Source organism: Suncus etruscus, chromosome 15, assembly GCF_024139225.1.
Source record: "Suncus etruscus isolate mSunEtr1 chromosome 15, mSunEtr1.pri.cur, whole genome shotgun sequence".
In the NCBI taxonomy this organism is placed as follows: domain Eukaryota; kingdom Metazoa; phylum Chordata; class Mammalia; order Eulipotyphla; family Soricidae; genus Suncus; species Suncus etruscus.
In genome coordinates this window covers 63871974-63893898 of record NC_064862.1, presented here as the reverse complement: position 1 = coordinate 63893898, position 21925 = coordinate 63871974, and the positions used below count along the sequence as shown (strand labels likewise).

Below are 21925 nucleotides of genomic sequence, written 5' to 3'. Positions count from 1 at the left end.
ATTTTTTGCTGGGTTTTATATTTTTTTTTCTTGTTAAGTTCTGTCAGTACCTTGGATATCTTAGATATCCGCTCACTATCTGATGGGTATTGGGTGAATAGCTTCTCTCATTCTGTGAGTGGCTTTTGAATCCTAGGCATTATTTTCTTTGAGGTGCAGTAGATTCTCAGCTTAATATAGTCCCATTTGGTGTATCTCTGCTTTGACTTGTTTGGAGAGTGCTGTTTCTTCCTTGAAGATGCCTTTAGTTTCAATGCCCTGGAGTGTTTTACCTATGTGTTGTTCTATATACTTTATGGTTTTAGGTCTGATATCAAGGTCTTTTTAACCATTTGCATTTGACCTCAGTACCTGGTGTTAGCTGGAGGTATGAGTTTGCTTTTTTGCAAGTGGTTGACCAGTAGTCAACTCTTGTTGAAGAGACTTTCCTTGCTCCATTTTAGATTTCTTGCCCCTTTATCAAAGATTAATTGATTATATATCTAGGGAACATTCTCTGAATACTGCAGTCTATTCCTCTGATCTTATGGTCTGTCTTTATTCCCATACCATGCTGTTTTGATGACTATTGGTTTGTAATACAATTTATATATGATAAAAGGGATGCATCCCATATTACTTTTCCATGGGTTGCTCTAGCTATTGAGCTCCCATTGGATCCAGCTATATCACACCTAGGGATATCCCCTAGGCACACAAAAATCCAATTCAAAATCCCTTCCTCACGTCTATATTCATCATAGCACTATTTACAATAGCCAAACTCTGGAAACAACCAAGATGCCCTTCAACAGATGAAATGGCTAAAGAAACTGTGGCACACATACACAATGGAATATTATGCAGCCATCAGGAGAGATTGTCATGAAATATTCCTATACATGGATGTACATGGAATCTATTACACTGAGTGAAATTAGAGGGAGAGAGGGACTCTCAGAATAGTCTCCCTCATATATGTGTTTTGAGAAAAATTAAAGACATTGAAATAATTCACAGAGATGAGGCCCAGAAAGACAGGCTCAAGATATGAAGCTCACCACAAAGTGTGCTGAGTGCACTTAGAGATATAACTATGCAGAGAACAATTATAATAATGTCAATGAGTGAGAGAAGTGCAAAGCCTGTCTGTAATAGAGGTGAGGGTGGGGAGGGAAGAGATGGGGCATTGGTGATGGGAAGGCTGCACAGGAGGGTATTCTTGTTATGACTGAAATCCAACTACAATTATGTTTGTAATCACAGTGTTTAAATTATAAATTAAAAACAACTATACAAAGCAAATCTCCAATTTAGAAAAATTATAATATATTATAAATGATATTAGTTAAATAGGAGTAAGCAAAACATAAGACAATACTATTTATTTACTTTCTTTGCTTTATTTATATTACACCTGGTAGGTAAACTATTGTTAATAAGGGGAAAATTGTGTCTGAAGACACAGTACAGCAAATAGGGAACTTGCCTTGCATGTGGCTTTCCCAAGTTCAATCTCTTGCACCATATATGGTCCTCCAAGCCCTATAGAGTGATCTCTGAGCTGAGATCAAAAAGGTGTAAGCCCTGAGCAATGCCAAGCATGGCTCAAAACAAAATAAAAGGCAACGCCTTTCAGAAATCAAAGATTCTTTACTTCACAGTTTGCTTTTCATTGCAAAAAGTATGTTTGAGGTCATTGTAATTTATTAAATATGGGGAATATCACTGGAACAATGAGCTACTGAGTATTGCTCAAATGTGCTGTACAGTTGCCACCAGCTACTGGGTGCTGCAATTATTCCCTGAAATGAATGTGAGGCTTTTAGAATAAACAGAAATTCAACAAATTCTAGTTAGGTGTAGTTTTAAGAAAGCAGAAATGGAAATTAGACATGGCAGATATTAAAATTTTATTTTGCCTTCGCTTCTGTTACTTTTTTGATTTCTATGTAAAATATGCTAACACATAAATACATTGAATAAATAAATACATTGAACATAGAGATCACAAAAAGAAGAATTAAATCATTTAATTAATTGACATTACTATATTCATTTAATTGATGGAGATTTCTTACAAAGGAGATTGAAATTTAAAATGCTGCTGAAAATTTTAATTGGCTGATAATCATTCATTGATATTTGAAAGCTTAACTGAAAAAAATGGAACTATTCTTACTTTCTAGACTCTCGTAAAATACCCCATCACCCAAATCATGGCTGTACCAGCTGTTTATAGAATGATTCTGCAGCAGGACTCTGCTAGGTAAGGCGAATGAGAATATGTCTGATAAGAATATTGGGGAAATTTAAGAAATTTGATTTATTTGGTTTGGCTGTTTTTAATTCTTTCCTTTGATGTGTTTGTGTACACAGTTGGCATGGTAATTATTGGCCAGCCAAGCTAGTTTGTTAATCAGAATTCAAAGGTTGGTGTTAAGCACATCATAATTCTTGTATGATTATGGATTCATTCCACCTTAATCATCTTCGTTATAAAATAGTTCAAAAGCAGAAATGGGTCAGCACTTAAATTTCCAGGTTACTAAATGTTGAAAAGAAATCACTTAAACTACTAAACGAAGACTTGGTCAGTATTTTCTGAGAACTCTTCATGGCTTCTTCCTTCCCATACCAGATTCTTCTGATATGTATGGTCTTCACATCCTTCTTTTATCTAATAGTTTATTTACTAAAGTTTATTCACAAGTTTTTATAAGGCACATAGAAATAGTACCAAGGTTAATCCAGTGTCTGGTATGTGTCTAATCCAAGATTAATTTTTGGTACTCCATAAGATCCCATATACTAATAGAAATGATCCCTAAACACAGAGTCAGGAATAATCCCTGAGTGCAGCCAAGAGTGACCCCAATACTCTCCCCAATCCAGACAAATTCCATTATTTCACTCATTATGTAATACCTAACTTCTTTCTTTTAATTTGTTAATTTTTTAAAATTTATTTATAGGAAATATACCATATAGTTGACACAATTAATCATAATACATTTGTTTCAGGAAGAACAAAGGAAAATGTATTTTAAAAATTTAAAAAAGTAACAAGATGAGAGAGAAAGAAAAGGTTCAGTAGCAAGTATATTTTTGAAAATCATTGAATCACCAATTAACTCATTAAAAGTCTAGCGGAAGGTTTAATGAGCTTTACTTCTTTTTTTTAAGGATCAGAATTAAACAAGTATAGCAAAAACTGTGTTTGAGTGGCAATTGTTTGCTTAGGTACAGCAAAATATGGGGGACATGGAAAGGAAATTTCTTTGGCTAAATACATGGAGATCTTACCCCTGAACTTTTCTGGAATAAGACCATTTCTAGGCTCCAGGCATACTAGGTTGTCCAACACAAATCATTGTCTGTAGTGCCAATATCTCTTCCCTTCCTCCAACCCTCCCACCCCACACACAATCGCTGTTGTTGGTGTCAGGTTACTATAATTAAAGATCCTGGAATCTGTGCATATTCTACAACAAAGCCAGGATGATGTGGAGCATCACCTAGTTTCACCTCACAATTAGAGGGTAATGTGGACAGCCCTTCCCTGGAAGTATGTTGTTATTAAGTCTTCTTAGTGTTAAGGGACCTCTCTTTGGAGTAGGTCTATGCCAGGGCATCGGTAGGGTCTTCTGTGGTAGAGGATTTCTCCCAGGTGATGTTATAGACAACCACGATTGTTTTGTAGATGGCATCCTGGGTCAGGAGTGAATGGACAGTTCTTGTTCTTCTGAGACCTGAGCTAGGTCATTATGACAGTGTTTAGGGTGTAAGCTCCCACTGCAAAACAAGATTTGTGTGTTCCTATCTCTATTAGATAAGAACTTGCCTCACTTATAGTACTTTCCCATTTTAATATGCCTATGCAAAAGTGGAACAATGCCTCATGGCATTATTTGTGCATATGGGGATCGTTGAAACAAGTGTCTAACAATCCCTGTAACTTGGTTCTAACATAAGCTCTAAATCTAGGAACTCTTCTACCAGAATTCCTTATTGACCAGATCACAAAGAGAAAAACAGACAAAACAGTGTGGAAAATCGTCACTGTATAAGTGAATATTCAGTAAGGGTTATAGCTGTTAATATCTTGAATACAAGATATTTAAAAGATGTGTGTGTGTCTTTTTTATGTCTCTGAAATAGTTGGGGGTGTGTTAAATCTGGTGCATCACTTTGTTCTGTGATTTGGCTTGTGCAGTCTGATAACTGGCTGGTGATGACTCATATCAGGATAAAATACTTTAGCCATGACTTCTCAGAAACCAAATCTCTTAGCAAGCAGAGGCCCATGGATGGAGCTGGGAAGGAGGCCAATGAGAGTAGATCAATAGCAACAGAGTATTGGGATCTTCTTAGGCTGAGAGTCTATCATACCACTTAGGGTGTGGTTTGGCTGCTGGCTTTGTGTGGGGATAATTATCTCCTTCTTTTAGAGCCAAGAACTGAAGGTTAAAATGGTTATATGTGGGGTAAAGATGTTTGGGAATGGTAGGCAAGGGCAGAATATAATATGAACATTCAGCATCTGCAAAACATACATTAATCATAGAAAATCCTATTGATTTATATCACACGCACGGGGTCTAGTGCCCCCCATGTGGTTTTGAACATGGAGACCCGTGAGAAAAAGGTTGCTGGTGATTGCCCCAACCAACACTCCTTAGAATCCTCCCTGTCACCTACTTTTCTGGCTGCCTGGGCCAGCACCCAGGCATGTCCCTGGAGTCCTGTAGGAAGCGGGGAGATGGCTGGGAGCCTCCCTTGCCTCCCAGAACCCCCCAAGCAAGGGAGAGGGCCTTCGGCCTGGGGTGTCTCCACACCCTATGCCAGCCAGAGCTAGCCTCCGTAATTCTGTAATACCTGTCTTCTTATCTAACACTGTCTCTTTGGGTCTATATTAATTTGGGGCCAATTCTCAATGCCCATTTGAATTATTGCACTTACACTCTGATGAACACAAGCAGACATTTCTAGAGTTTTTCTAAAAGAAAAGCTAGTGTACATAGCTGTTTCACTTTAACAACTCTCTTTTCTAAAGTATTGAACAAATGCAGAGCTTGATAGTATAGAAACTGATTTCTGATTCCACCTCTAATGGTTGTTATTGTCATAACTTTTAAATTTAATCAACCTAATTGAGTACAGTTTTATCTTAAGTTTTTATTGCTTGCAATAAAATTTATGTAGTACTACATTTATATAGCAGTGTTAGGTAATCTAAAATATGTTTCTGTAACTTATTGCCATATATTATTTTAAAGGATTTTAATATTCAATTTTGTGCTTCCAAAAATAAAAGCTGATACATTTTAAACATAAGTTAGAATGCCAGCAGCTCAGTGACTACCCTTCTGAACTAACTCTGAAGCAAGTGTGCTTTTATTCAAAGTCCTCAAAACTTTTTTTCCTTTTGTTTTTAAAACCCATATCACAGACTTTTTTGCATTGTTCATCAGATATTAATCTCAGTCTAAACCTTGTTAATTCTATCAGGCATGAATATTGCTTCCATGGGAGACTCTACAAATTATGTAATTTAGGTAAAGCTCTAGAAGAATGAGAAATGCCCCCTCAATTAAACCAACTTTAGTACTGATCAAGTTTTACTGTGTATGAATCAGCAGAAGCTAGAGACATGAACTAAGTGTCTGGAAACTTCCCAAACCCAAGAGCTGTCTGTCTCAGTCCATGTCAGATCCCAATAAAATAACAATCACTTTTCATTTTCCTCAAGAACCCACACTATTCTTGTAATTATTTGTGTATTTATTAAACATTTGGGAAACATGGAGAGTATTTATATCCTATGTCTATCACTACTACTACTCAGAAATGCCCATGTTACACGTTTCTTTTCCTTCTGTAGTTTCTTCTTTGAGTCATTCTTCTTCTCTCCACCTAATTTGATCTTCTTTGCTGTTCTGAAACTATTCAATCCCATCCCCTACTTGGATTCTCCAATTATAACTGTGAAAGCCTTTCATGGACAAATCCTGACTCTCCCTAAAAGACAGAACCATCATTAACCTAGCATGTCTTTGGGGACTAATCCCTTTATGGTTTCAAAACACTGCTTTAGGGCTAAAATGAGAGCAATAGGGCATTTGCCTTGCACATTGCCAATCCAGAACAGACCTACGTTTGATCCCAGCATTCCATATGGTCCACATGGCTGGAGCGATTATGAGTGCATGGCCACAATGAGCACCACCGGTGTTGTCCAAAACAAACAAAAAATTCCTACAATATAATATAAAAAATAAAAAACATTGCATTAATCCACAAAGAATGCATTCCTACAGGTAATTTCTGAAAAACACATGTCACCTTGACCATCCAGATACAAAGTTCATCTGAACCTAAATTAGTTCTCAACCTCATCACCAAACAGAAGAACTCCCAGTAACAGGAAGCCAGTGACTTACAGCTGTCCATACACACCAGTAAAATAACAAGAAAGTAAGAAAATAAAGTAGGGGAGGGCGGGTAAAAAAAAAAAGAAAATAAAGTAATGGAGGACAAATGATTTGGTTAATAAGCTGTGAGAACATAGCACACTATGTTGGCATAAAGCAGCCTAGCTTGTTCAGAGTCTCTGCTGACTAGTTATCTTCCCCTAAGTCTCAAGTTCCTAACCCTGGAGCACTGCACTACTGGTGGAGAGGCCCTGCTACCTGAAGAGCAATTGCAATGGAGAGAAAAAACAGGCCTTGAGCTTCACCAGATCTATGGACAATCAGAAACGGTAGGTCGGGGTTTCTGTTGAACCCAATCAGGATATGCACAGTCACTGAGTCCAGCAGATAAGATGAATCATGTCACGTGTATGTCCCAAGATTCCACTCTAGGAGCTGCAATGTTGTATGCCAAGAGAAGGTTCCAGATTTGTAGAATAATTTCTCCCTTAATTTTCAAAATGACAATTTATCTAGAAATCACTGTGCTAAAAGCAGTTTGGCAATAATATCAAGGGCTATTTGGGTCATATGAAAGTTCCTCTGTGTTTATGATTAGCTCAAATGAGCACAGAAGAACCATGTGATAGGCAATGCTCTCCAGCAGCCCAGAGGCCTCCAACAGTAAGTTCTGCTGCACTAAATCTTCCAGGGCACCAACCACATGGGAAAGGCAGAGTCATCTCTAGAAATTCAACTGTGGACTTTTTCCAATTGACACAAAAGCATAATTGTGCCAAAGCAGGACAAGTAGAGAAATAAGAAATTTTCTGTTATGTGCTAAGAACACTCATACAGCAACAAAGCATACACACAGAGAGATAAAATGGAATCTCAAAGAGCATCACTAAGGATCCTATAGTGACTGAACAGTCCAGATAATTTGATTGAGACATACTGCCTACCCCTGCCAAATAGAAACATGTCTGGCATACTCAGGAAATATCATATTACATGCCATCATTCCTTTTGAAATATAAGCTAGATCACATAAAATGTGGGCCACTGGATTCTGTTTCCCTATCACCAATCAGAAGCCTAGCGTGTCTCACATAGGGTGTCAAGTACAGTGAATGTTTGCTAAGTAGGTTGGTTGCTGTTGCCTGAATGCCAAGACTTCCTTTTTATATGCAAGGAAATAGCTTCAAATGAGTCATATGAACAGGGTTGCTATGGTATGATTCTTGCTTCTTTATGATTATCCTGAACAATTTAACTAATTAGGATTTGGCTTCTCTTGTACACAGGGACTGTGTTGTGGTGTTCTTCGGGAAATGAAGAGCAAGCCAGGCTCAATGGGGAAAGGCATCTTACCCTATGACATTCAGGTCTGACTCTAATGGCAGAAAAATTTAGGCTTCAGCTGGACTAGGGCTATTTCATGACAGTAGGGGACACAATGATCCAAATTCCTGCTATAGTGTTCTTTTTTTTTTTTCTCTAATGTCCTAGGACATTTCTGTTCATACCCATAGTCTCAATTACATGAGTTACAGGGGTGGGGAACATGTTTGACACAAAGAGTCAAATTTTTAAAATGTGAGAGTCAGAGAGCCACAACACGTAGTGACCTGCCAAAACAAATACTCACATAAAAGCGTATAATTTTAACAATAATATATTAAACACATATTGCATTTTGCCATTTTGAGTGAGGGTCAAAATCTTGCAGTGATGGTGAGGGTGTGCTGCGTCCTCCACATTAAGAACTAACGGTAAGATGTGACACAACTTGCAACACATGGGTCCCCTTTTCACTGGCCCTTGCAGTTGTTTCTGAGGGATGGGAGACTGGAAGACACAGCCTGGGGGCGGGACTTCATGCTCGGAGATCTCTGATCAGAGATCCCTTCTCAAGCTGCAGAACAAAATCCAAACTTGGCAAAGAGACACAGTGGGAATGATAAGAGGCAAAAAGCCGCATTCATTTTGGCCAGGAGCCGCATGCTGCTCCCGAGCAGCGTGTTCACCACTCCTGCACTAGTATATTTCATAGAGATAGTCAAGGACCTCACACAAAGACTAAGAGTTACTGAAGTCTAAGCAGTGGACTCACTCCACATGTTAATGTTTTTAATTTTCCCTAATTCATGATTTCAGCTCATAAGCAGATTTGTGGCACCTGTGCATCCCTGGGTTTATGATTTCTAGATTATATGATTTTGTCCTATTTTTTGACAGACCTCCTCACTCAATACCATTTCCACAATTATCCCCACTAATTTCACATGAATAATCCAGGCAGTATAGCGGTAGGTTTGGAGTGTTGGGAAAATCTGTAGGATGGAATTCACTGGCATGTTGCTCTTCTAGATCATTGACAACAAAGGCAACATCCTGCCACCCAACTCTGAAGGCAACGTTGGCATCAGAATCAAGCCAATAAAACCCTTCGGCATCTTCATGTGCTATGAGGTAAGGGCATGGCATCTTTTCCCTCTAAAATTCCCTGCAGGGGCCTGAGTAGGTGATAAATGTCACCTGAGACCCCCTTCTGTCTTCCTTATTCACTCCACCTATGTGAAGTCTAAGCACAAAGTCTCTCATTGTCTTACCCTGTCAGCAATGGACTAACTTGTTGAAATAAATGAGGTTTTAGAACCAACATACTGGGGCTGCAATATTCTTCTGTGGAACATTTGAAACATAGACTTTGAGTCCAAATCTACTAATCTAGGCACCAATGGGATGAGTACATGTCAATGAGAACACTAAGTATTTGTGAATTCATTATCCTCATAGCTGAAGATTTTAAATTCAGAGTCCAGGGCTGAAGAGATAACACAGTGTGATAGGATGATTGTATTGCATGGACCTGATTCAGCTTTGATACATGGCATCTTTTATGGTTCAAAATCTTAAGAAGAGAGATCTCTGAGTACATAACCAGGAGTAAGCCCAGAGTACTGCTAGGCATAAGGCAAAACCCCCAAACTATCCAAAAAGAATTTTGGGTTATAATTATTTGTCTTCCCACCAAAATCAAGACATATTTAATATTCAAACCAATCTGTTCTTGGCACCAATACCTAATTGAATCAAGAAACTCAGAAAGGTTCTCAAACTATGGCCCGTGGGCCACATATTGTATTTGTATCTGTTTTGTTTCTTCATTGCAAAATAAGATATATGCAGTGTGCATAAGAATTTGTTCATGGGGCCGGGAAGGTGGCGCTAGAGGTAAGGTGTCTGCCTTACAAGCGCTAGCCAAGGAACGGACCGCGGTTCGATCCCCCGGTGTCCCATATGGTCCCCCCAAGCCAGGGGCGATTTCTGAGCACATAGCCAGGAGTAACCCCTGAGCATCAAACGGGTGTGGCCCAAAAACAAAAACAACAACAAACAAACAAACAAAAAAGAATTTGTTCATAAGTTTTGTTTTTACTATAATCAGACCCACCAATGGTCTGAGGGACAGTGAACTGGCCCGCTGTTTAAAAAGTTTGAGGACCGCTGGAGAGGGATGGTGCATCAGTAGGGCATTTGCCTTGCAAGTGGCTGACCTAGGACAGAGCGCATGCCAGATATTTCCCCAAACTAGGAGCGATTTCTGAGTGCATAGCCACGAGTAACCCCTGAATGTCACCGGAAGTGGCCCAAAAACAAAACAAACAAAATAAGAACTCAGTGATTATAAAAAATAAACTGTGATAGATAATAAAACAACAAATTCTACACCTCCCACGCTAGAGCTGGCTACTAAAAGTAAATTTTCAGCATCTGAGATGGAACATGGAAAAATGAACAAACCCAGGTATTTATCTAAGACCATTACTAATCTCCAAAGTCACAGCACTGGAAGGAAATTTGATGTAATTGCTGTGCCCACCTGTATTGTCAATGAGGACTCTGAATTGTATGCCCAAAAGCTAGAAAGAAGACAAGGCATAGCTTTAAATTTACATAAAAGAGAAAATAAACAGACGCATGTGTGTGCACGTGTGTATAAATATGTATTACATGTTTCTCAATATTATCTGTAAGCTAACCCCATTCATTTGATAAGCATATATGAATGTTTATTCACTAATAATGTCTGCTTGGATCTAAACACAATGTTGCAACAGAGATTCTGGTTAAAGTGAACTTGGTGGCCCAGGAGATATTGCAGAGAATATGGCTCTTGTCTTGCACACAAGGTTTGATTTCTGGCACCACAAATACCCATCTGTGCTTACCAGGAGTGATATCTAAGTCACATGTTTGGTGTGAGCCCCAAATAAACAACTTGGTCTTGGTGGTCCAGATCAAGGATACATTTTAATTGAAAGTGGTATATTTTATTTGGCAAATACATCCATGTAGAAGCACATATCTGTCTCCCATTCCATATGTTCTCATGCCATGTTGTTGCTCTTCCACTTTTCTCTTCGTGAATTCAAACAAGTATTACATTTTAAATAGCCATTTGAGCATGAAGTTCATTGGCACTGAGTAATACTAAGACACTGTGCCCACATTCACGGCTACACATTTGTAAAAATCTTTCATTTCAAAGAAAAAGACAAAGCTTTCTATTTTTCTCTTTATTCCCTGACAGCTTCAAACAGTCGTTTTTGTCTCCATGAATTTCTAAATTAAGTTCCTCCTTACGTCTAATTTACTTGGAAGCATTTTTTAAGGTTCACCAATGAAATTTTATTTCATTTTATGTGTCACAATAAGTTTTATTGTGCACAGCAATCATCCATGATTCTTCCCTCTGAAATCACTTCAGGTGGGGCTGGGGACAATAGTTAGCAGTATGCACACCTCACCTCTCCAGGGAACTACCTGCCTCTGGGGTAGGAGATGTAGATCTGTGGGAGAAGATGTGCCCCAAGTTTCCAACTCTGTGTCTGAGAATTTGCACTAAGTTCATTCCAGTACTTTTATAAAAGCTGCTTTTGAATGCTCACGAAACCCATATTTATAATCAATTAAAAGGGAAAATGAGGCCAATGCCCTTCAATAGCTAATGATTAAAAAAGAGTCAATCCCTATCAAGATTTAAATCAGCAGTAAACAGGACTAGAGTAGTAAAGATCACAAAAGTCTGTATTAATCCTTAGAAAACTATATAAAGAAAAATAAAAAGTATCTGAAGTCAGAAAACTATGATTGCTTCTATAGGAAATTCTTAAGTGACAAAATTATGAAAGTGGAGAGCATATAATACATTGGCAAGTGATTTATTGATGGAGAAATAAAAGAGAGGGAAAGAAAATAGCTGTTCTGAATACTGAAGAGTAATTTGAGTACTGGGAGGTTTGGGCAGGGCACTAAAGTATTTATAATAATAAAACTTCAGTATACTGAATACATTCAACACACAGGTGTAAATGAAAAAGGTGATACATATAAGAATAAATCTTATTGTAACATTTAAATCATTTTGGTAGAATTTATCATTGATTGGGAATCTAGATAAAAGATAAATGGGATCAAGATCTCTGCATTATTGTTATTACTGCACAAAAATAAAGTATTTTAAAATGTCTGACATCTATAATATGAACTGAACAAATAACCCATGAGGACACAAATCAGGCAATTTGGGGTGAGAACACTCATTAAGTATTTTATTTCCTCTCATTAGTGCTGGCAACAGAAATTCAGAGCTTAGGACAGTAAATAAAATAAAAAGAGCTCATGTTCTCGCGGAAATGATATTGTGCTAAAGGACCGCTCAAAATTTTTCATTTTTTTACAATTATATGAAGGTAAACTTACCATTCAGATATGTTCACTAATTGAACTATAATGTGTAGGATAAACAGACTCAATGATTACAGAATTTCTCAGGTAGTGTCAACCAAGTTTGACTCAATTGATCAAAACTCACTGAATGACACCATGCTCTTTGCAGAATGACCCAGTGAAGACAGCTGAAGTGGAGTGTGGGGGCTTTTACAGCACTGGAGACAGAGCCACTATTGATGAAGAAGGTTACATCTGGTTTCTAGGGAGAGCTGATGATGTCATCAATGCCTCTGGGTAGGTGGAGCTGACTCTGAGCCAGGAGTTACCACCATCAGATATCCAATATTCCTTGTGCCTATGTGAAGAGACCCTGAGCCTAGATCTGCACAGAACCAAACCCAGAGAACTCAGGGAACACAGTGCATAACTTCCTGAATCCAGAAGAATCAATCACAACAGTTTAAGAAAGTCTGGCAGGCTGTCTTACAGACATCATGCATTTTAAAAAGGGTGTGATTAAAACCTGACCTTACTTTAGTCCCAATTCATTTTCTCTCCCTCTCTCTATCCTGTTTATGTCTCAGTATCACTGGGTATGTGTTCTCATGTGAATTGTGGTGGGACACAACATGTCACAGTAAAACACCAACATAGTACAAATAGTTAATATTTATAGAGTTCTTACTATGTGAGAACATCTCCTTTTTACCTTGTATAAGCCAGCAAACATGACCTTTATATTTTATAGATGAAAAATGTGAGCCACAAAACACTGAAGACGACTGTTAAAATTTCAAAGATAAAAGCAAACAAATTTCAAATTAATAAAGCAACCTAGATTTGAACCAGAGAGTTATTGCACTTACCTTGCACATGGTAACTTTCCCCAGAACCACAAATGTGTGCCTGAGCTCAACCAGAAATGGTGCCTGAGGATAGAGCCAGAAGTAAGGCCTGAGAATAGTATAAAAGAAGGAAGAGAAGAAAGGAGGAAGGCTGAGAGGAGGGGAAGAATAGAGGAAGGGAGGGGGGAAGAAGGAAGAATAGAAAGAAGGAAAGAAGAAATGAAGTAATGTAGGAACAGAGGAATGAACAAAGGAAGGTAGGAAGTAGGTAACTAGTTCTCTGTGTATTTAAGAAAAAAAATGACTCATTTTAAACTTTTGTGGGTATTTTTTGTTTATTTGTTGTTTTGTTTTGTTTCTCTTTGAGGGCCACAACCAACAGTTCTCAGGATTACCCTTGACTCTGTGCTTGGTGATCACTCCTGGCAGTACTCCTAGTGCCATATAGGGTGTTGGGAATTGAACTTGGGATATCTGTATATCAGGTGAATGCCCTACCTGCTGTACTATATCTCCGGTATCTTAAAAATGAAGTTATAAAACAACGATAACCTGAGAATAAATACACAATTTGCATTACGTGCAAGGTAAAGTTTGAAGCTTCACAACACATTCCCACCAAGATTGGCTGTTTGAACCAAGTCCCAGAGCTCTGAGTTAAAGACACCTTTAAGAGACAGAGCGGTCAGTATTCCAGGGAGCATCTAGTCTGTGTCTTAGGGACAACATTCAGTTGTCCAGATATGTCCTTGAGAAAGGGAGATTTGCATCTCTATGTTGCCCAACTATAGCATCTATTCACAGAGAATCTGTTCATCTTCTAGGTACCGCATTGGGCCGACCGAGGTGGAGAATGCCCTGGCAGAACACCCAGCGGTGGCAGAGTCAGCTGTGGTGGGCAGTCCTGACTCAAAGCGAGGGGAGGTGAGGAGGACACAGTGAGGCCATGATGTGTGTCTTGGGAACACTAGCAAGACAAGGAAATATCTTGGCATACCTAGTTGTGGACATAGCAGGGGTCCTCAAACGTTTCAAATAAGGGGCTATTTCTTGTTCCTCAGACCATTTGATGTCTGGACTATAGTTAAAAAAAAACCTATGAACTAGGGTCTGAGCAGTGATGCAAGGTGTAGGCTACTTGCGTTGCATGCGCTAACCTAGGACAGACCACCATTTGATGCCCCGGTGTCCCATATGGTCCCACAGCCAGGAGCAATTTCTGAGCACATAGCGAGGAGTAGCCCCTGAGTGTCACCAGGTATGGCCCACAAACCAAAACAACAACAACATCAACAACAACTTATGAACTAATTCCTGCACACTGCACATATAGTTAAAAAAAAAAAACACCGGAGAGATAGCAGGGCTGTAGGGCTTTTGCCTTGCACATGGCTGATTCAGGAAGGATGGTGGTTCGGATGGTGGTTCGAATCCTGACATCCCATATGGGCAACCATGACCACCAGGAGTAATCTCTGAGAGCCCTCAGGTGTGACCTAAAACAAACAAATAAAACAAACAACAAAAAAAAAGAGCAAATAGAATATTTGCAATGAAAAACAGGTAAAGTTAAACCTTTTTTTTTTCTTCTGGTTTTTGGGCCACATCTGGTAAGGCTCAGGAGTTACTCCTGGCTATGACTCAGAAGTCGATCCTGGCTTGGGGGACCATATGGGACATCAGGGGATTGAACCTCGGTTTGTCCTAGGCTATCACTGGCAAGGCAGACACCTTAGTCTAGCGCCACCGTGCCACCGCCAAGTTAAACCAAAAAACTTACCAGTAAGTTGATGAGAACTATGGGCCTAACAGTAAAATCATGATGATAGGAATAATAATCTATTTCATCTATTTCATGTTTCATAACTATTTATTATGTAAATTGTTACATCAGCCAATGGGGAATAACCTGTAAATTAAAATTCACAGAGAATAAATGGAGGGGAAGGGAAGTCTACCATTTTTTGAGACAAAGGGTGATGATCAGAAGTATTGGATTTGAACTTGTTCTTGTATTATCTAGAGGTCCAAAGGGCAACATCTGCTACTGTTCTCATTATTCAGTAAGCTTTTCTTCTTCAGGTCTATAACCCACTGGCACTCATTCTCGGTTTCTTCTCTGACTCTGCCCTGCAGGTGGTAAAGGCATTTATTGTCCTGACTCCAGAATTTAGGAACTATGACCAGGGAAAGCTTACCAAGGAGCTTCAGGATCATGTGAAATCAGTGACAGCCCCATACAAATACCCCAGGAAGGTAAGTGAGGAGCTGAGGAGGCGGGGGTCAGGTCTCTTCAGGCTTGTATAGGCTTTGCTGCTCTACAATCTGGAAGGAGGCCCCAGTGAAGTTAATACACAGCTGACAGAACTGATATAATTCTTTAGAAAATAAATCTTCTTAAAGATATGGGGCCAACTTTCTTGTCCATCTGATAAAACTGCTACCCTGGATCAGAATCTAAAAATTGTCTGTTGCTTGAAATATAAAGGGAAATTTAAATTTAAGCAATGCCCACAGATGTTCAAAGAGAGTTTTTAGAATTATTCAAAATTTGCCAAAGAAATCTAAATCAGCTACTTGGAAGCCATTTTTAATTTTTACTTTTGGGGCTACACTCAGATGCTCAGGGCTTATTCCTACTAGGCTCAGGGACCATACGGGATTGCCCTGGATTGAATCAGAGCTGGCTGTAAAATGAGTAAGGAACTAAAATAGGAGGGCTTTGTTTAATTCAAAACCAGGTGGAGTTTGTCCAAGAGCTGCCCAAAACTGTTACTGGCAAGATTAAAAGGAGTGACCTTCGGAAAAAGGAGCTTGGTCAGATATAAGCAACAAGAAACACACAAGTCAGTGACTGTAGCCAATTCCTTGGCCACCTCAATTTTCTCCATGCTGATGGTGAGTAGGGACATGGAGAGAGATTTGGTTTGGAAGAATATCCATACAAGCTGGACAAAATTTTGTTTATTTTACACGATTCTCCTTCACCACGCTTCCTCCAAGTTCGTCTCCTGATTGCGCACATGAAACCTGGGACCAAGCAGGAAAAATAAACTGTTGACATCAGCATCTAAGGTGACATGGTGTTGTGCATTTATTCTGAATGAATCCATCTGTGCAAAATGCTGCCACGGTAATTTTCCTGGCATAAAAATCCCAGGCCTGGTCCTACCACCCTCCTGCCCTCTGACCACAGCATGGAAATGTGCATCCAGTTAAGATACACAGATTCGCTTAGGTCCATACAAGGAATCTCTATTATTCTTTCCCTCCTCCCCCCATTACGCATGCCCACATTTCACCTCACACATTCAGCCAGCTCTAGAGCTGCAATGGAAGGCAAGCGGGCAGGAACTGACCTAGTGTGACCCATTCTCAGCAGTCATGGAAGTGGATGATTCCAGTTCCAACCCAAACTGGGGTTCCTGTTGCATGTCATGGTTTTCCAAGTCTATTACTGGGCTCTGAAGTACAAAGATAGATTGATTGAAGCTCAAGATAAGGTGATTCTGGGGACTGAGGACAGGGTACGGACAGGTGCTGTAGCAGCATGCCTTTTGGGAGTCAGAGTGGGAAGAATAGAAGAAAAGAGATATGCTCTCAGGGCCCTTGTCCTATATCCTGAGAACTGCTGGTAACAATGATACCAACAGAAAATAAAACTAAATATTTTAATTAATAAATTGAAAAAAGTTAAAGTACAGTACATCAAAACATTGACATCATCAGAATAGTGACACTCTCAGAACAGTGTTGCCATAAGAGTAATGCCACCATTATTATCATCAAGTAATGATTCCACTACGAGTGACCTACTCAATCTCAGTTCATTTCTTTTAGAAAATTTAGAGCATCACCCTCCGCTACACCTGGCAGTTCTCGGGACTTACCCCTGACTCTGTTCTTAGGGATCATTCTTAATGAGGGATAGTGGGCCACATATGATACTGGGGATAGAACCTGGGTCAGCCACATGCAAGAAAAGTACCCTACACACTATACTATCTCTTTGACCAATTCAGACTCATTTTTGAGTAGCATTAATGTAGAACAAAACAGGATTTAGTAGAAATCCCATCTCTAGTCCTTCTGCTCAAGTCTCCAGGCAGTGCTTTCCCCTTTCCCAAAAAATCCTGCCAAAACCCATCCTTCTTCTGGCTACATCTTTGGCCTGGGTACAGTTCTTTCTATGACTGCACACTATCTGATTCACCATCTGTGCAAGGAGTGGAAACGGTAAGAGCACATGGCAAGCAAGGGCATCATTGACCTGAGCAGCAATTAATGTATTTTAGTGCCTCTAGTGGCTATGTGTTTCAAAAGTGCCAAATCTGGGAGTACAGTCACTAGTCTGATATGAAAATCTGATGGCCATAAGTATTTGAGACATAAATGCTCTTGTCTTATCACTGTCCTGACCTAAACCCTGGACATTTCCAGTGGCTAGATGAAAAGCCTGCTCCTAGTTACACAATTGTTCTCATGCCCAAGGCTCCTGCCATGGCATAACAAATATTAATAGGTCCCTTTTTATTAACCTTTTATTATATTATCTTGGAAAATCTTTTTTAATATAAAATATTTATTTAAACACCGTGATTACAAGCATGAATGTAGTTGACTTGGGTTTCAGTCATAAATAAAGCATTCCACTCAATAGTTAACCTTCCCACCACCAATGCCCCCCTTCTTTGGGATCCTTGCCTGTATTTGAGACTTATTTTGATTAATAAATGTACACAGCCAATATTTTTGACATATAATACAGAAGGGCCTCAAAATATTACTTTTATGCCTGAAAAATATGGAGGAATAAAACTCAATAGGGAAAAGACAGTTTGTGAAACAAAGAGCAAAGATTTTTATCAGCAACACATACAAGTTCATTATTGGTAGAATATTCTTCGACTCAAGTACTTATATTCTTTTAGATGGGTGACTAGATGTGCCGGAGCTATTGCGCAGTTATCGGGAGTTTGCCTTGCATGCGGCTGATCCAGAATGAACCTCAATGTGATTCCTCAAGCCAGGAGTGGTTTCTGAGTGCAGTGCCAGGAGTAAGCCCTGAGCATCACTGGGTGTGTCCCCTCACCAAAAAAAAAAACTATTCGTGACTAGTAAATTAGATTGTTGGTGGAATGCATTGAGGGAGAATGGAGCTTCTGTTACTTCCAAGGCTAAGGAGGAGAGATTTCTCAAAAGCGGGAATGGCAGGCTCATCAGGTAAGTTCAGTAGGACTGGAATGACATCCAGAGTTCTAATTATGGACAATGAATGCTGGTCATTTTGGTAGACAATGTATAGTAGGCAGAGCCCATCTCTCTATAGCCTATCACTTTGCTGCTAAGCCTTTAAGTAGAACCAAGGCACCTCTGTGCCCTGAGAAAGAAATTGCACCAGCTATGCTGGTTTGTGATCCCAGCATGGAAAAAACCCTGAATATGGGAAAGTTCAGGTGTCTACAGACATGGGAGTGAAGGATCCAGGTAGTGGTTTAGTGAGATACTAAATATTAGTAGCTAGATGAAAATCTGACTGACACTAACAGAGGTTCGTTACTGAGTAACTGTGAAATCATCAGAGCAGTAGACATGTAGCAAGGGTCCCACAGAAGATTAAGGAAATCTTGGAAGGTTGAGATCCCTTCCACTTTCCTGAGAGAGGATGTCACTAATCTACCCAGAGCAGTTAAAATCCATGACAGTTACCTTTGGAAAGCTTTATTGAGATAAGAGAACTATCTGATCAGAAGAAGATAGCAAGTAATTTGTATCCAAGAAGGATCTAACCATCAAGGCAGCAAGTGAATTCCTTCACTGTATACCTCATACACCTCTTGCCTAACGAATACCCAAGGTTTTAAAAGACAAAGAACTTCATCATAAGAACTCAAGTGCCAGGGCCAGAGAGATAGCATGGAGGTAAGGTGTTTGCCTTGCAAGCAGAAGGATGATGGTTTGAATTTCGGTATCCCATATGATCTCCCAAGCTGCCAGGAGTGATTTCTGAGCATAGAGCCAAGAGTGAGCCCTGACCACTGCCGGGTTTGACCCAAAAACCAAAAACCACCCCCCCAAAAAAAATCTCAACTGCCTCCTACAGTAGAAATAAAGCAAATGCTAAACGATTGAATTCAATGATAGAATGAAAATGAAGACTGTATAAAGATGAATTTAGATGTCACAGAAATCGGGAGTCTACAATTAATTTTACTTTGATATTATGAGGAAAATCAAAGAATATAAAATGCATACTAATATTTAATTAAATTAGAAAATTTCTTCAGTAGAAGAAAGAATTTCTTCACCCATAAATTGAGATAAACGATTCAAAACAGGGGGCCGGTGAGGTGGCGCTAGAGGTAAGGTGTTTACCTTGCCAGTGCTAGCCAAGGAAGGACTGCGGTTAGATCCCCCGGCATCCCATTTGGTCCCCCCAAGCCAGGGGCAATTTCTGAGCACTTACCCAGGAGTAACCCCTGAGCAACAAACAGGTGTGGCCCAAAAATTCAAAATAGATTCTGGGTATAAAAAAGTGAATGAATGTGAGATTTCTATGGGAAAAAAAATAGGCTTTACCTGAAATATGAAGAGAGATTTTAAGAGCACATATTAGTTATTGAATATAATGGGGCTGAAAATAAGAATTAGTAAAACTATAGACATTCTTTTAGCATTATGACACTCCATTAGGAGAGGAAATATTGAATAATAAAATACTATAAGATGAGGAATTGAGGAAGAAAAGAAAAACTATCTAAAGAAATGGTATCTGAGAATTTCTGTTGCTGAAGGAAAGAGCTAACCAGAAGTCTAGGACATGGAACAATACTACATTGTTAACTAAAAAGAACCATACATCCACAAACACCATTTTTAAGTCAATGATAATGAAGAAAATTAAAGGTTTCTAGGGCAAAATCAAATAACATTCAAAGACATATGACATGGTAGGAGAGACTGGATGACATATCCATAAAAACTAAAGGATAAAACCTGTCAACCAAGAATACTCTGAGAATTTTTACTCATGGTTGTTATAAAAATAAAGCTTTTCCAGATAATCATGAGTTCATAGTGTTTACCACTACCCTACAAACACTGAAGAAATTCTAAAAGTAGTGCATATTCAGTAAATCAAGAAGCAAAGGAAGATTAAATGTTGACAATGGTTAAAATAATCCATTCTTAAGAACATAAACAAAAATAAATCAGTTAACAACAAAGCAGCAAGAAAAATTTTCTTAGAGAGAAATGAGCATAGACTTCTTAATGATCACAAAGCAAAAATTAGAGCAGAAACTCTTAGTAGAGAAAATGATCAAATTGGTAACACTAATAGGGAAAAGTTATTTCAAGTAATTTATGAAAAAGACTTATGAAAAATAAAGAACAGAATGTAAAAATAAGATGGACTTATAGGACAAGGAAAGGGAAAAGAGAGATAGAGAGAGAGAAAAAGAGGTAATGTCATACAGACAGGTTTGGGCAGAGGGTACAAAAGAGAATCTAGGGTATCAGTAGCAGGAAATCAACTCTTGTGAAGGGATGTGTGTTGGAAAATAGTATGAATGAAACACAATTATCAATAACTTGGGGGGGTTGGGCCACACCTGGTGACGCTCAAGGGTTACTCCTGGGTATGCGCTCAGAAATCGCTCCTGGTTTGGGGACCATATGGGATGCCAGGGGATCAAACCGCAGTATATCCTAGGTCAGAGCATGCAAGGCAACCACCCTACAGTTTGCTCTACCACGCCAACCCTATCAATAAGTTTTTAACTCTGTAGCTCACAGTGATATAACAACAACAATTTTAAAAAGATAAAATGGTAATAAGTCTCATTGGTCAATAATCACTCTCAAACCAAACAGTGTGAACTCACCAACCAAAAGACTCAATGCCCAAATGGAATTAAAAATGCAAGATCCATCAATAGTGATCCTCATGCCAGGAAAAGTGGATAGTCTCTGGTACACCACAATCAACTTGTGTGAACACCACTACTAAAATGTGCAGCACCTAGTTATTAGTGAGTGAGCATCACAAAGTGTATAACCTCTGAGCATAAATAAATCTACAAGAACTTAAATGAATTGTCTGATATGAGTGAAATAAATTAGAGGGAGAGAAATAGACACAGAATAGTCTTATTCATCTGTGAAATTTAAGAAAAATAAGACAGTATTGTATAATACCCAAAGACAATAGAGATGAGGGCTGGAAGGACCAGCGCACAATGTGAAGCTTGCAACCACGACTGTTGAGTTCAGTTAGAGAAATAACTACACTGACAACTATCATGACAATGGTTGTGGGTGAGAAAAATAGAATGCCTGTCCCAAATACAGGCAAGAGGTGGGGAGTAGGAAAATGGGGGGCATTGGTGGTGGAAATGTTGCACTGGTGCTACAAACATTTTTGTTTTTTGTTTGTTTGTTTGTTTTGGGGCCACACCCAGTGACACTGGGGTTCCTCCTGGCTATGCACTCAGAAATCACTCCTGAATTAGGGGGCCATAAGGGACGCTGGGGGATCAAATCTCAGTCATGTTTAGGTCAACTCATGTAAGACAAATACCTTACTTCTTCTGTACCACCACTCAGGCATCGGGGGAGTTTTTTATAAATGAAACCAAACTACAAACATATTTGTCATCATGGAGTTTAAATGTATTTTAAGAAAATAGAGAAAATAGACGAGGAAAAAACAATAAATACAAAACTGTAACTCAAAAAAAAATGTAACAACAGTCCAATGAAAACCCAACTTTAAAAAATAGATTGAGGGGCTGGAGTGGTAGCACAAGAGGCAGGTTGTCTGCTTTGCACATGCTAGCCTGGGACAGACCATGGTTTGATTCCACTAGTATCCCATATGTTCCTTCAATCTAGGACCTCTTTCTGAGGGCCTAGCCGGGAGTAGCACCTGAGCATCACCAAGCA

At 39.1% G+C, this 21925-nt stretch overlaps 1 protein-coding gene across 1 annotated transcript in view; it reads left to right on the top strand.

Annotated features, from left to right (window-relative positions):
• LOC126031288 (acyl-coenzyme A synthetase ACSM1, mitochondrial-like) overlaps nucleotides 1-16053 on the top strand; it is a 136351-nt gene extending 120298 nt beyond the window's left edge. The window contains exons 7-14 of the mRNA XM_049789586.1: nucleotides 2169-2248; nucleotides 6619-6742; nucleotides 7700-7780; nucleotides 8766-8867; nucleotides 12301-12428; nucleotides 13804-13903; nucleotides 15116-15235; nucleotides 15721-16053. Of these exons, the coding sequence (XP_049645543.1) occupies nucleotides 2169-2248; nucleotides 6619-6742; nucleotides 7700-7780; nucleotides 8766-8867; nucleotides 12301-12428; nucleotides 13804-13903; nucleotides 15116-15235; nucleotides 15721-15807 (822 nt within the window). The 3' untranslated portion in view covers nucleotides 15808-16053. The remainder of the gene's footprint in view (nucleotides 1-2168; nucleotides 2249-6618; nucleotides 6743-7699; nucleotides 7781-8765; nucleotides 8868-12300; nucleotides 12429-13803; nucleotides 13904-15115; nucleotides 15236-15720) is intronic.
• The last annotated feature ends 5872 nt before the right edge of the window (nucleotides 16054-21925 follow it).